This window comes from Xiphias gladius, chromosome 21, assembly GCF_016859285.1.
Source record: "Xiphias gladius isolate SHS-SW01 ecotype Sanya breed wild chromosome 21, ASM1685928v1, whole genome shotgun sequence".
Lineage (NCBI taxonomy): Eukaryota > Metazoa > Chordata > Actinopteri > Istiophoriformes > Xiphiidae > Xiphias > Xiphias gladius.
Genome location: NC_053420.1, coordinates 17,012,019 through 17,027,681, shown reverse-complemented (window position 1 = coordinate 17,027,681; position 15,663 = coordinate 17,012,019). Strand labels below are relative to the sequence as shown.

The window sequence follows — 15,663 nt, the reverse complement described above, 5'->3', positions numbered from 1 at the left end:
AAAAGTTGAACTGTACTTAATGGTAATACCAATGTTTGCACATTTTATTTGTGATATTTTCTATTCATGTGTATTCTGCTGAAAGTGTAATTTTAGCTTTATATAAGGACAGTTCTTATAAGTTTAAATGGATGTTTCTGCATGGTTTCAACACAGTACCGAATGCCCTCATGACTATAAACTAAGTCTTTTAAACTACGACATAAAACATTTGTACGTTGGTCAGTAACAACATTAGCCAGTACTTGAGTTCTTTGTTTTTTTTTTATTGATTTCCTCATCCCGGTCACAACAGCATGGCAGATCACATGGTCATATAAATGATAAGCCAGTAACTTTGGCAAACATGGTTTTTGTTGCAGTCAAAGAAAAAATATTGAAAGAGCCTGCATACCTGCAATTTCTGGGACAAGGGAAAGACAAAAACAGTGAAATCCCCAGATGCACAATGAAACCTGTCTTACCAAAGTCAGACTACATGTTTTCCCTGCGTCACACTTCAATAATAAATGATCAGTTATCTGTGACAATGAGTATAGCTCATTCCTTATACAATCCCCCAGATTCCAGTTCAAATTGGGGAATTCCTAGTTTACTCTTGCATGCAGAAAAGCTTTAAAATCCTGATGAGCCAAAAGCGTGCCAAAAAAAAAAAAAAAAATACATTCTTTAAATTCCAGTTTCTAATAAACAGCATGTTATGCAACTTTTCTTACATGAACTGAATGACAGCTGATAAATTAAGTGTGTGGTTATCAGGGTTCGATGATATGATAAAGTGCTATTCCAGGCACTGGCTTAATGTTGTAATTCAATGCTAGCATGCCAATCAAATTAGGTAACCAGTGTGTAGCATGAAACTTCAAACAAACAACATGTTTATGTACCTTTCTCTGACCACCAGGGGGTATTTCATAAAACAGGAAAAGGATGTCAACCAGATAACTATAAAAAGTGGCATGGAATATCCTGTCAGTCTTAACTAATGATCATCTGTGTGGATAATTCATGACTTTACCTTTAAAACCTAATATCTAAGTTACACAAATCCGGCTTCGTGAAATACTGTACCACCCCAGGTATCTTTTAAATTAAAATGCAAAGTTCAATTTCACCCGAGCTCCACGACTGATCTTTAAATTTTAGTTGAAAGGTTACACATTAAGTGTCTGCTATAATAAGCTGGGCCTCATGGTTCGCTTTAAAAAAAACAAGTTGCTGTTTTTCAAATTTCAACTGGTGACCTGCAAATTTCAACTTGATCGGCTCCACCTTTCCTGTGAAACTACCACCTGCATACATAGAGTCAGTGGCCACCTGTGCACTTGTATCAATGTAGGCTTGGGAGCAAAAGCAGGTTCTACTGGTTACACTGGTTGTGTCTCAAATGTGTCATGATTATTATTCAAGTCATTATCCAAACGTAGAAAAAGTAATTTCAAGAAAGAAAATAATTTTTAAAAATTCTCATTGCAAGCTGGAGTCCTAACAAACAGCTGTCCTCTTGGCACTTTATTTTCTAGTGCTTTAAATAAACATGAACAAAAAAGTCCAGTTATATTATTTCTTTGGTATCCATGAAATGTCGCCCACCCCCCACCCCACCCCCCCCCCCCCCAAAAAAAAAAAAAAAACTAAACTAAAAACAAAAACAAAACAGTAATAGTAGTATATGGTACATGAACCCATCCTAACATTGAACTTGTCTGTTATTGCTGTTATCCTAGATGATGATCAACCATCACAAAGCTTGAATCCAAGAGATATTAAGTCCTAGACACTTTCTCAAACTGACCTGTAGACAATAGAAGACACTGACTTTGTGCACTGAAAGTATTCTGCAGTTGTAAACAAGGCAAAAGAGGCAATATTCAAACACCAGCCCTACTGTGACTGTTTAAAAAGACAGTTTTCTAATTTATTGTCACTTAAGTAATATATTCTACAAACTCAGACCAGTGTTTTGGTTCCAAGGTGCATTTCTTCATTAACTACACTTTCATAGCTTACTTCATAGTAAGCTCTCATGTTGAAAATCAGAGCTCCCGTATCACCAGCAGCAGCTGTCTTCTCCTGAGAATCGTTGAAATTGACATTTTCAACTGTAATTCATCACTTCTGTAAAACACTGTGCCATCTGGTTATTTTTAGCCTGTTTTACTCAACAGCATCATTTATCATTCGTCACCTTAAATACAATCTGATGTTAAACAAGAAGCCTCCTCCCTTTTTGGTGCTGTGCAATTCCTGAAGTTAGCCTAAATGCTACAGCATGCTGTTAGTTTCACATAATGCACTTTGGCTGTCTTGTCTTCAGTAGTTTACAGTCATTTAAAAATTCTGAATGACTAACAATTCCTTAGTCAGCCCCCTTTAGTAGTTACTGGTCTTCAGCTCGCTGCAGAGCCTCGTATAACCATGGCCTGTTTGTAAGCCTCTGTTACATTATCACAGTCTGTGATGGAGAAGGCACTGTCAGCCACTCCGGCTTCATAGCAGTTCCAGGGCCTCAGCAACCCATCCCCAAGAATCCCGTCCTCTCGGATGTCCAGCAGGTTGTCCGCAGACACACATCCTCTCATGCTAGCCTTGGCTGGTTTATCCATTTGTGTTGAAGGTCCAACACGGTCTGGTAGGTCCAGCTGGTCAAAGGACTCTGAAGACAGAATGCTGTCCTCACTGATGGCCCCACTTGGCCTTGACCTGGCACCCCCACGGGGTAAAGAAGCTGCCAGCTGGTCTAGAGAGCCAAAGTCCTCCAACCCACCTGAGGAGAACTTTCCATTATGCTTCAGGATGCCCTTTCTGTAGGTTGGTGCTGAAGGGCACTCTTTAGTTTCTGGTACCAAGCCAGAGTCACTGTTCTCAGGAGAGGAGGAGTAGTATCCTGACTCTTGCTCTGTGGGCTTCTTGAGGATACCTTTGCGAGGCAGCAACGCAGCTGAAGGGGCGTTAGATGATGCAGACAAACCCAAAACTTTCTGAGGCTCCACTGGACCTGCAGCTGGGGTTTCGCTCATCACTTTCTGTTTCGCACTGTTACGTCTCTTTAGAATCCCCTTCGAGGGGCGACCGTCTGTGTTTCCTTCATGAACCGTTTGGGAGACATTGTTTTCCTTTCGTGACCTTCGCAGAGAGCGCTGCCGGACTACATCCCCTCCACCACCACCCTGTGAGCGGAGCAGGCAGCGCATTTTCGAGCCGTTCTCCAATAAAGGCCTGGATGTACGACGCAGCCAACTAGCAACACTGGCCAGCCCAGCAGGGTGTGATGTTGATGGACAGACTGGTGAAGAGGTCTGCTCTGCTGTGCTACTCTTTGTCTCTGCCAGTAATGGCTGCTGGTAACCCCAGTTTAGCCACCAGTGTCCTGCAATCTCCTCTATTGTAGCTCTGCGCTCAGGATTTACCATCAGCATCCAACGGATAAGCCCACATGCATCTGAGAGAAATAGAAAAAGAGGGAAATCGACATTGTCACACAATAAAGTGTAAAGCAAAGCAAAAACAACAAAATAATGTTTCAATCCATTTGAAGAAAAGTTAAGATGAAAAACTCACCAGAGGGGTTATTGGGTTTACGGTAGTTTCCAGTGCTAATCTGCTGAACCAGAGTCTTGTGGTTGTTTCCATCAAATGGCATGGTGCCATGAACCATAGTATATAACAATACACCCAGAGACCAAGTGTCGACCTCTGGCCCATGGTAGGGCCGTCCATTGACAATCTCTGGGGAAGCATACAGAGGGCTGCCACAAAAAGTTTGAAGGTACTCGTCACCATGGTAGAGATTTGAAAGGCCAAAGTCTGCAATCTGCCAAGAACAAGAAACAGGCGTCAGATCTGTCATCAGATTACTGCAGAGAATATCTAACTTCCTAATAGTTTTCCATATGCATCACTATTCCTCATCGATCAGTCATAACACATACTACTCCGATTTCAGATATTAAACATTTTGTGGTGAATCAACTTTTTGTTGCAAAAGAACTTGTGCAGGAAGTAATGAAATCTTCTGTAATACTAAAATTCACAGATAGGTTTCGTTATATTACCTTTGTAATAACCACCGCACACTGTCATTTATAATCCTACCCTTACACAATAAAACAAAAGCCATAAAACTGCAGGGAAGATATTTTTCACGATCATGAGCTTGCTCTCATGTGCATTTACTTCTGTGCAGGGCTTGTTCCTCATGCATACCTTAACATTGCCGTTGCCATCTAGTAAAATATTCTCCAGTTTCAGGTCCCGGTGTACTATTCCATTCTAAAAAAAAGGGGGGGGAGAAAAATATCAGTTTTGCATAATGATATTTTTTACAATGATAAATTTTCCACCCAGGCCATTACACATCAGTTTACTCAAAGTTGTCTAAATTTTATAAAAGGATTAGTTTTTACTGGGTCAGAACACATTCTTCTCCAAGTGAAGATTTTTTTCTAGAACGTCAGCTATGCTTCATTGTCCTCCACTCTGCAGGGGGGAATGCCTTTGACTCAGGCAGAGTTTGAATTTGTTTTGCTCTCAAAAATGCAGGTCAACTACTTTTTACATACGGGCACTTGTTGTAGCAACGGATGCATTCTTTGTAGGGCTGAATTATGTAGCAGTCATTTATTATTAAGATGCAGGCATGATTAAACTATTGCGTGTAAAATTTTAGAGTTCATCACCATGGCAAATGTAACCGATTAAAATGAGAGTTTAGATGGCCTTTTCCTAGCTGCTTTACAAATGGAAAATAAAATATTTGACAAGACATCAGCACTCAATAAAAGTGAAAAAAAAAAAAAAAAATACAGATGGTTAACACAGAATATGACTGGACAAATCACTCTGTAAATGTTGACCAGCAAAACATCATTGCTATGCAAAGTGCTGAACAGCCCCACTAAAAGTTGGTGTGCTCTAAATGTTCGTAATCACACTGCTCTGGACTACGGGAACAACTGATTGTGTGTGTGTGTGTGTGTGTCTGTGTGTGTGTGTGTGTGTGTGTGTGTTTGCAGAGCCCTTCTGTTTCATCACACCCTCATTAAACTGTGTGACCATGCGTGTGTGTGTGTGTGTGTGTGTGTGTGTGTGTGTGTGTGTGTGTGTGTGTGTGTGTGTGTGTGTGTAGGGACGGCTGGCCTTTAGCCCTGACGCTAGCTCTCTACAGACCAACTGTTCATTTTGCCCTGCATCATTCTCACAGGCTCCCTGTTTAGATCAGCAGACTGGCAGTGAATAATGCCCATTATGTAACTTTGGGGGTGCCAGTGTCCTGGGGGAAAAAAAAAAAACCAAACAACGAGCTGAGTAGCTAGTCTGAGTGGAGCTCTGCGTCAGTAGGTTTAGTGTAGCAGCCAAGAGCAAAGATTTGATGAGGCTAATATACTTTACTCTACCATATAGCTACAACTTTGGTTTTGATGCAAGACTTACAATCGGTTCCCTTGGTTCTACTTTTTGTGAAAAAGTTTATATGTTCTGTGTGAAAGCACTGAATTGAGAACGGCTGCCTTACCTGATGGCAGTAGTGCACAGCTGACACAATTTGTCTGAAGAAGTGCCTGGCCTCCCGTTCTGAGAGGCATCTCTTGTCACAGATGTAGTCATACAGGTCCCCCCGGCTGGCATACTCCATCACAATCACAATTTTGTCCTTGTTTTCAAATACTGAAAAAAAAAAACAGAACCCCTTTTATTAAAAAGGTTTCAAATCCTACTGATCACCCAAATAATACTGAATTAAAATATCTGGAATCTTTGTCTTTAAACCTGCAACTCCCAGCACTTAAAAAGGATATTGGACTGTGCAGAGCCCTTTACCGTACTAATACATATGTGTAGCCTGTTTTGAATGAGGATGGGCCTGCATTTATAAACAACAGGTTACAGATTTCTAACTTCCTGTACATCCCCTAGTTCACATTGACTGGGATGAAAGAGGCTCCGCGATAACTGTACTGCAAACAAACATGCACTGAGGTGGAGAAACCCTCGATGATGACCATCTCATCAGGCGTGAGGGGCACCGGAAGACACAAGGCCCTACACATTATCCGCCAGCGCTCACGGGGTACGGCAGGGTATCAGTGCTTATGTAACCTAGCATCGGTCTTCAGCACAAAGACTTGCGTGACCAAACTCTGACTCTCAAACAGAGACTGATTGAGACACGTCTATTTCCAGGTATCGCATTTCACTCCGCATGTGGCTCAGAGTTTCAGTCACCCCTGAAAGGTAAACAATGAAACAAAAACCCAAGGAACCCACATGCACACAAAAACGCACAATCATTAAAGTTTGAATACTGTACCTTCATATATGGTGATGATGTGCGGGTGGCAGAGTGAGGACATGATCTCAATTTCTCTGCGAATATGAACCAGGTCTTGCTCATCCTTGATCTTCTCCTTTCTGATGGACTTTATGGCAACCTTATAAAGAAAAGGAAGATTTGACTTTTGGAGAAAAATGCATTTTATTTTACATTAGTATTTGAAAAGAAAGATCCAAGTGACACTAATTCCGGGGATTAATCAATGAATAAAATAACAGCTTTACTGTTGTTAGAAGAGTCAAATAATTACTTTAAAAAAAGCAAGACTGGTCCCAAGTGACAACTGCAGGATAGTGGTTAAAACATTAATACATTAAAAAACATTAAAAAAAAAAGAGCCATTAAGTCAGTCTACTGAAATAGTATAATATTCTTTGTAAAGTTACATAACCTTGCTCTAACGACAAACAAAACTTAATTACAATGGTCAGCAGCTGCACTGCTGTTGCATCAGGGGTCAGTAAATTCATACACTACAGTAAATTAGGCCTGCCTATTTAGTAGAACAAGGTAAACATTTACGGATAAGAATTGCCCCCCATCTAGAGCTCGCCCTCTTGGGAGATGAACCATGGGCAGTGAACCGAAAACTCTGCTGTGTTGTTTCTGACGAGGCAGAGGGAGCCCGGGTCGAGTATTGTCTGCTCAAAAGAAAATCTGGTGTCTGCTGTTATGTCTGCAAGGCCCCCAGAATAACGATTTTTAAACTGAATAGTATCTGTCTTGGGTCTGTATTCGTAGACCTGTCACATACAGGATTTTGACAAGTCTGTATGCGTGTCTTTATGTTGCGTTTGTCTACTTGAAGCTCAGATGCCTCGGATTCCTCTGTGCACTGAGTGCGTCATCAGTCTACCCCAAGGTTAAAGAGTGTCATGAGGCACCAGATGGCACCGGTGGTGGGTTATCCTTGTTTCCTCTCCTTTCTAACCCCTCAAGGCTACAGACACAGGCAACTGAGTAAAGCAGCGACTTGTTGTATCAGCTTCAACACACGACTGTCTGCCGTCGTGAGTCACTGTCTGGCCCGAATGCTCCCCCAGGTCAGCACAATATTCACACCACACAGACCTTTTCCCTGATTCCGGGAACTGAGGTTTCCTGCAATTGTTTGCATAGCTGTCAGATGGGCTGAACTCACACTCATGATGAGTTCATACCCCTGTGAGGTTTATCTGTGTGTGTGCGGTCTTTTTTTGCTGTCAGTCTGTTCCACGCAATAAGCACTGAGAGGTTGAAATGTTTGATATTTCACGCACAGTTCCTGTACAAACACGCTAAAACCATATTTTTGACTTGGTTCAGTTGCACCAGCTCTTCCTACGTTCAAACCGAGCCAAGTTCTATCATTAACTAAGTGAGCATTTACGCATCACTTGATGAAAACGTGTTGCACCACCCAAACTAGTTCTAAGGTAACAATCAATTGTTACTTGATACTTACACCCAGTCACTTGCAGGTGTAACTGATACACAGCTAAATTAAAAAAACCAAACTAAACAACAATCAATCTCGTCAGCCTGAATGAGCAACTACATTTAATTTACGTTTCTCTTAATTGGATATCTCCCTCTCCTTCGAAGCTGCATGAATACTACTGGCTAACTCTGAAACAGAAACATTTGTCAGCCTATCACCTCGCGCTTCAGAAAATTGTGACAGGAACTTTTCTGTATTTTCTGGACATTTTATAGACCAAACGATTTAATAACTTTCACTTTCAAAGTTTGATTCGGTAGTCTGACTACTCCTGAAACAAATGCTTTAGAGAAAATAGATAAGACTGGATCTTAAATTACTGGCCACTCCCTCCAATCACTCAGTTCAATTTCTGAAGTTCGGCTTCACCGCAAAGTCTTGAATACTGTTCGAGATGATTCTCGCCCAGCAGCTCCCCTCGTTGAGGACATGGTGTCAGCGAGTAGGCTCAGACCACTCTGTTTTAAACCTGGGCAGTTTAAAAGAAGAACATTACCTGAGGTTATTCGACTCTTGGATGATAAACCTCTGGCATTTTAAGGTTTAATTTGGTTTTAGTTCATTGTCCTTGTAATTATTTATAGTTTGCATATTTGTAATATGTTTAAGTTATTTAACCTCTTGCACTCAAGGTACATCTTTTTTCAGCTTATTATTACCTCTCTGTTTTCTGGACAAGGAGGTTACGTGATCACTTCTTTCTGTTTGTTTGTTTATTTATTTGTCAGCAGGATTATGCAAAACCTATTGAACCGATTTGAACCAAACTTGGTGGAGGGATGGGGCACGGGCCAGGGAAGAACCCATTCATTTTTGGCGCAGATCCAGATAAACTACTATGAATTTGAATTTTTTCCCTGTGAAGACTGGTCTATGCTGCCAGACGTTGGTCTTGGTGGAGGTCTGCGCTCTACTAAGCACATTTTCTAGTTTACATCTCTAATACTTTTCATTAAAAATGTTCTCACATAATACGTATTTTATTATTGGTGTGTTGTGTTGAGTGTTGTTGTGTTTGTCCTGTTGTACTGTGAGCGCACTAAGGCAAATTCCTAGCATCAGTTTGTTGTAATAGCAGTAAAGGTTAACCTAATAATGAAGATCGGTCCTTACAGCCCTACTACAATTGTTTCCTAGCAACCGTTTTACACAATACTGAAGTCTCTTCAAGCTAAAACATTTCATGTTTTAACTGTGCAACCCGATTTAGTCAAACACTAGTTTTGAAAGCAGCTAGTTGTTACTAAGAACTTAGGAAGGACTTCACAGACAAACTTAGGCTTGGATTTACTCGTAGCTGTTACCCAATGTAGGCTCTTAATTGAGTGGCCCCGTTAGATACGCGAAGGCACGTACGGCATACATGTCGTGCGCAGCGTATGACGTCAACCCTGCACCAATCTATGCTGAAACCCCTCACCTAACCGGGTTATGTAATCAAACTTATGCACCTAGACAATGAGAACCGCACATGCAAGATGAGGCCATCCTTTGTGTTGTGTCCCCCCCCCCTCCCCCGTGTCAAATTGCATATCTTTGTCCATTATGTTGTCACTTCTAAGGTAGGTGAACGAAAAAACAAAGTGAATGAATGTTTCTCCTATTTCCATTCCACGCTAACTGCTGTTTGCTCGGTGCGAATTCAAAAACATACATTTAGAGCCAACCAGCATTTGAATATTTGAGCATGGGCTTGAGGCAATGCAGATCAGGAAGCTGCCTACAGGGATATATCTCAGACAGCGGCTCATATCCTATAAAAGCAGAGTGCTGCAGCAGCAGCAGCAGCAGCAGCAGCCAGTCATGTCAGACAGTGTAAGAGCAGAGACAAGGCCGAACATGAATCATAGCCTGTTTACTGCAGGTACAGGAGGGGAATTCCTGACACTTACTTCACATCCAAAGTACTTTCACTCACAACAAACATGGTCTTCTAACAAAGGGCACTCCTGATAAACATGACTCCGCGGCTGTTTCCTTCTAGGCCGAGTATCGATTTTTTCTGAGCAGTGAAGCAGTGACTACACTTTTTATTAGGTACACTCAGCTTAAACTAAAACAGTCTAATACAGCGGGCCCGCAATAAACCCTGCCTTCATGGAGGTTATAATGAAAGTGTTTTAGAGAGGTGCTGATTCAACTTTGTGGTCGTTTTGTAGGCCGCAGTTTGTGGTGCTTTTGAAAGTGTTAAAGTCTTATAATCTACAAAAAACATTGTCATTTGTTCGCCAACTCCTCTGGATCCCTTTTAAAGGGTGATCTCTATCAAGTCTCTTTTAAAGACCTCCCATTTCCCCCTAGGCCACAGGGAACTGGAATCCACCTGAAAAGCTAGTTACATTTTCCCCTTGCTCCCTTCATCAGGAGCACAGAAAGAAATTTCCCTAACTTTCCGGTCTAAAACTTCCTCCTGGGACAAATTCCCTCAAACTTTCCAGAGAAACGCCTTTCCTTTATGCTTCCTTTATACCCATAGGAGGTTATTATGTAAAACTTCTTGTGTAGTGACAGATTTACAGGGAGCCTTTTTTTTTTTTTTTTTTTTTTGCTTTAGTCTCTGTGGGATGACCCAAAAGATAAGTATTGATTTAGTTGTCAACTGATCTTTCATGTCACCTTAATGGACCACAAATAACCTGTTAAGATAGTGGGTTTGCCTCAAACATGGGGCCGGCTATGTGGAAACCAGCATCACGATGTGAAATTACTTATTAGCACTATTCTAATTTGGGTTAAACACGGAGGATCAAGACTGTGTGCTCAAACCTGTTAACAAAGAGAGTATTATTCACACATTTTCTAATCCAATGATAAAGTTGGTGAAAATAAAAATGCTTGGATGATTGCATACGGGTTGCAACTCACAAGACAATGGAAACTAAAAGCAGCCTCTAAAAGAAACACATTTAACTCTCAGGCAAACTTAACTTGGTTTGTTGGCTTACAAACACTTCAGCAGCAGAAACCCTTTACTTTTTCATTAATTTATAATTCAGCAATACGACTAACCATTATTACTAGGGGGGACTTATAAAATAGCAAATGTTCTGTAGTAGGGGTTTTGTTTTTTTTTCAAATTAAAATCCATATGTAGGCTACCTGTGTGCAGCCAGCACGTCCTCTAAATATAGCCCTCTATCTCTAAACAACAGGTGGCCAACGGGACAGTAGAGCAAACAGACCTTAATACTGCAGATGTGGGCAGTCGGATCACACAGTAGGATAACAATGAAGCGAAGGTGTTGTGTGTTAATCCTTACCAGTCTACCGGATCTTTCCTTGGCCTTCTTCACCTTGCCATAGGTTCCTTTGCCGAGGGTCTCCAGAAACTCGTACCTGTGCTTCAGGTTGTGTTTGTGGTGGTGTCTCTTCACGGCTTGCTTTCTCACGGGCACCTGACACGGAGCTCTCCCGGCCGGAGTGTTTTCCCCGGGTGAAACTCCGCCGACAGACGGCCTGGATGCGGCATTTAAACCATCCATCCTGCCGAAACCTTGTTGCCGTTCTGCCTTTGGTTTTTTAGTTTTTTCTCTTTTTTTTTTTGTTGCTTATCTTCGGACGCAGGCTCCTTTGTTGAGCCGCATTCCTTCGCGCGGAGCCCGGGGTCGCTGTTGGAGCAAGTTGCCTCCAAAGTTGCTCCTGTACAATTCAGATGAGGGTGTAAATATAAAAGCCGCTCGTTCACCGGCTCTAAGGCAGATTGCTACGACTAAATGTTGAAGACCCGAGACCCGAAACAGCTCACTGGAAGCCCGGAGAGTGTCTGTCCTCTTCGCAGCGCTCCGACCTACTAGCGGCAGGTAGAGAGCACGCGCCGGCAGTGGAGCGGAGCATGGACCGTGGCAGGACAAGTCAAACAGTTTGGGGGGTGGGGGGGGGGGGTCAGGTACACGGGAGCGTTTGATTTGTAACACCGTCACGTCACTGTTTTACATTGTGTAGCGTTCTCTCTCTCTCTCTCTCTCTCTCTATCTCTTTTATTTTCCATTACATGTTTTCAAACCTCCAAGTTAAAACCGGATCGAAGTTCAGTGGCGCTTCAGTGTTGTGTGGTCAACAGTGCGACAGTAGTAGCAGACTTCAGAATGAATTAGGGCTGCAACTAACGATTGTTTTCAATGTCATACAATCTCCTGATTACGTTTTCAGTTCGTCGTGTCGTCTTTAAAAAAAAAAGGGCCAAAAATATTGAAAACTGCTGTCCCAAGGTGACATCTCCAAATGTCATTTTTTCGTTCGACCCTCAGTCCAAACCCCAAAAATATCCAGTTTACTCACTATAATATATGACGAAAAGAATGCATCTAATTCTTAGATTTGAGATCCTGGAACCTGCAAAGTTTTTTTTTTTTTTTTTTTTGCTTAAAAACGATTAAAGCGATTATCAAAATAACTGAAAAACCAGTTCTACAGCTCTAACATTAATAACAGTAGCGGTATAGATGTAGTAAAACTTGCAACAGAAGTGAAATAATAAGTTGTGGTAGTAGCTATAAGCCAGGTTAATACACTGACGGTAGATCACAGCGTCCGTGCAACTGCTGTCGCAATCGGTGTGCGCGGAGAGTTAGAATAAGCGCACCACCAAAAACAAACATAAATGTTGATAAAAAGTAAAAAGTACGGGATAAACATCTTTAATAGAGCCATGGAGTGTGTGATAACAACCAGAGGTGGAATACAGCTAATTACATTCATGCACTGCACTTAGAAATAGTAGAAATCTGAGGCATTCACATTTTGCTGGACTATTTCCATGTCATGTTACTTTAAACGTCTACTTGACTACATTTCAGAGGGAAATGTTGTACCGACATTAGTTGACAGCTTTGGTTATTAGTGACTTTTATAGGTTAAGATTTTACATACAAACCATGTGATGAGTTTATAAAATATATTTTCATAGATTATAAATATCCCACATTATATAAAATATTTAAAATTACCTCCAACTTGACTAATGACATCCGTGAAATGCCACTTACACACGAATGTATCATTAATAATAATCTAATATTATAGTGAATTATAGTATAACACTCACAGGAGCCATTTATCTGCGTCATGAGTACTTTTACTTTTGATAATTTTGCTAAAAATACTTGCTTACTTTTAGTGACATTTTCAACACAGGACTTTTACATGTAATGTAGTATTTTTATGTTCTAGTATTGCTACTTTTACTTTCTTAAAGGCTCTGAATACTTCCTTACATAAGAGAGGAGATGTAAGAGTAAACTGAATAACTGCTGAGAACAATAATATTAACTTGTTAATCATTTCGACATTGTTTACTCTATTTTTTCACCAATAATTGAACATTACAAACATTGATAATGTCGAATTACTGTGGCCTTTTCCCTGACTTATCCACTTGTAAAAAAAAAATGAAAAAAACAAACAAAATAATGAGCCTGTGTTTCTTTTTCCAATATAACCTATACCTACTTGTAGCAGATTAATAGTGATTAGAAAAGTAAAAGTTACAGCCCTTCAAGTGGCAGTCTGCAGAAAATAATTACTTTTCCCCTCTTTTATTTCCTCACTTCTAGAGAGATACTACATTTCAAATGCTAGCCGATTTCATGGCGCTAGAATATGATATATGTTTGGCTATTAAACTATTCACTAAACTTGACCTAAATAAGCAGTCTGTAGTAACTGAGAGAAATAAATTAAAGAACAGAGCAAGAAGTTGTATTAGTAGTGTCATTAAAGGTTTAGGCCACTAGAGATCAGCATGTAGTCACCAGTTGCAAGAACGTGGGTTGACTGATTTGGACCAGTAGGTTTCACCAACAGAAAGTGACTCTGCCCAAAGTCTTCATACAACACCCTATCCTATCCATCCCACTGCCTGGACCGTATGCTTCAATTCAATATTCAGTACATAATACATAAGTATGCAGAATGTGATATTAATTCAGACACAGCAAATGAACATTTTCCAGTCAGGACAGGATGAGGAGACATCCTTGACTTTCACGAACATTCAAACCGAATACTTTGGGCCAGTTGGCTGCTCTCTCACACATTCTGTCTCAACTCACCTCCTAACCCATCAACAACAGCCTTTGTGTTTGCCACTTGGCTTTCTGAGTAACATGCCAGTGATTCTTCACTCCTGCATGCAGAGGAACACTCTGCGCAAAATAAAGAAAATGAAAATAAACACTGAAAGTGCATTTGGGGCCAGAAATTAGAAGAGGTCCACATAACGTTTTAATCTGGGCACTGAATGAAATACACACAATCTTGGAAGGATAGGACTCAGAAAAGCATAGCACCGAGACCAGAAAAATTATGAGAAAAATAATTTAATAGAGAATCTTAATAGCTTGAATAAATACTGATCAGTCTGACTGACTGATATTAACATAACACATCAACAAGATTAGTCACTTTATGTCAAATATTTTACATTTATGAAACCAAAGCATATACACTTAAAAAGTAGGCCTTCCACAGCTAATTTAATATGTTTGTGTGATTCAGTATGTCTGCCAGAAGAGGGGGCTCGTTAGTCACATGGAGTCCTGACGCCATGCCCCAAACTGGTCATTTCTTTTTCTATGTCAAACTATCTATAATATGTCTCTGTCTAACAAAAGTCTGTCATGAGCTTTGATATGTATTCAAACATGTGTATTACAGAAGTACAGAAATGTATGAGACATGAGTGGTTTAGGAAAAGTGAAGTTCATGACCCAAACTATAGACTGATTAGTCTGTGGGGAAAACAGAGAACAGGAAATTCTTCGATTGTACAGGGTCAGTCTTCTTTGAGTCCAGCAATTAGCCACAGCAATTACATTCACATGCTGATGAAGGTGTATATAACTGACGATAAAGGTGTTTCTCGTACATTGGAACTAATGATATGTGCTAATGAGTTAGCCATTTAAGGGAACTAATTAGTAATCCAATGGTATGTATGTCACTAGTATTTTTTTTAATCCCCTTGAGTTTTATTGGGATCTTTATGGGAGCTCATTAATGTCAGAAAAAAAAAACAATGAAAAGTTACAAATCAAATAAAAACTAGTCAAAATTACAAGATAGTAAATCAAAATAAAGGGATACTAAGTCAATATCTTAAAGGGGGATTCCCTGACTTTTAGTCCATTGCAAGGGTCAAGCTCCAAACAATGAATCCCACACTTCCGATAAATGCAACCAAGTAGCTTCTTTCTCCCTAACTGGTAAATAATATTCTTCCATTCTACTGTACATACTATTTATTAGGTTCTGTTCATACTTTACATATCACAGTTACATACTGTCATATCATAGCTGCCTTACATTTTGCATATTGTTTCGTTTATTTTGTATACATCACAGGTACATCCCTTTCAGTATCCACCCCACTGGTCTATTATTCTTTCTATACAGTAGTTTATTGTTATATATATCTCTATACGCACTTTTGCTACTGTTTGCACTATCGGGTTAACTACTGAACTCCATTTCATTGTACTGATACTTTCTGTGTGCAACTACAAAAAGATGATCTAATTTGATCTGATAATAGATCAAAACAATCAGAAAATAGGTTAAAAAAATTATGAGATTTTGGAAAATTTGGACTGAGTTACTAATTCATAATTTTGACTTTGAAAATATTGTCTCATAAATTGTAATTATCTCATACTTTTGATCCAACCATAAGTATTTCTATTTTTGTCATCCTGACATCCCATCTATTTCTATTCTTTTCCTTATTTGGGTCTAGATAACTTTATAACCGTTAATCATAAATTTGTTAGAAATTTGAACCACTGAAGTACGATGCCAACTGTAACGGGTTCTCCATCCCGAGGAGAACCCGTTGTATCGAGTCCCTGTTTCA

The 15,663-nt window shown here is 40.2% G+C and overlaps 1 protein-coding gene across 1 annotated transcript; it reads right to left on the bottom strand.

The window, feature by feature from the left end:
• Positions 1-1,624: 1,624 nt before the first annotated feature.
• On the bottom strand, positions 1,625-11,619 carry nuak2 (NUAK family, SNF1-like kinase, 2). The gene is made up of 6 exons (XM_040116055.1): positions 11,075-11,619; positions 6,311-6,431; positions 5,516-5,667; positions 4,207-4,272; positions 3,562-3,814; positions 1,625-3,442 (listed from the first exon to the last, which is right to left on the bottom strand). Exons 1-6 carry the CDS (start codon positions 11,294-11,296, stop codon positions 2,391-2,393), a joined length of 1,866 nt encoding a protein of 621 aa, XP_039971989.1. The 5' UTR covers positions 11,297-11,619; the 3' UTR covers positions 1,625-2,390.
• Between the last annotated feature and the right edge of the window lie 4,044 nt (positions 11,620-15,663).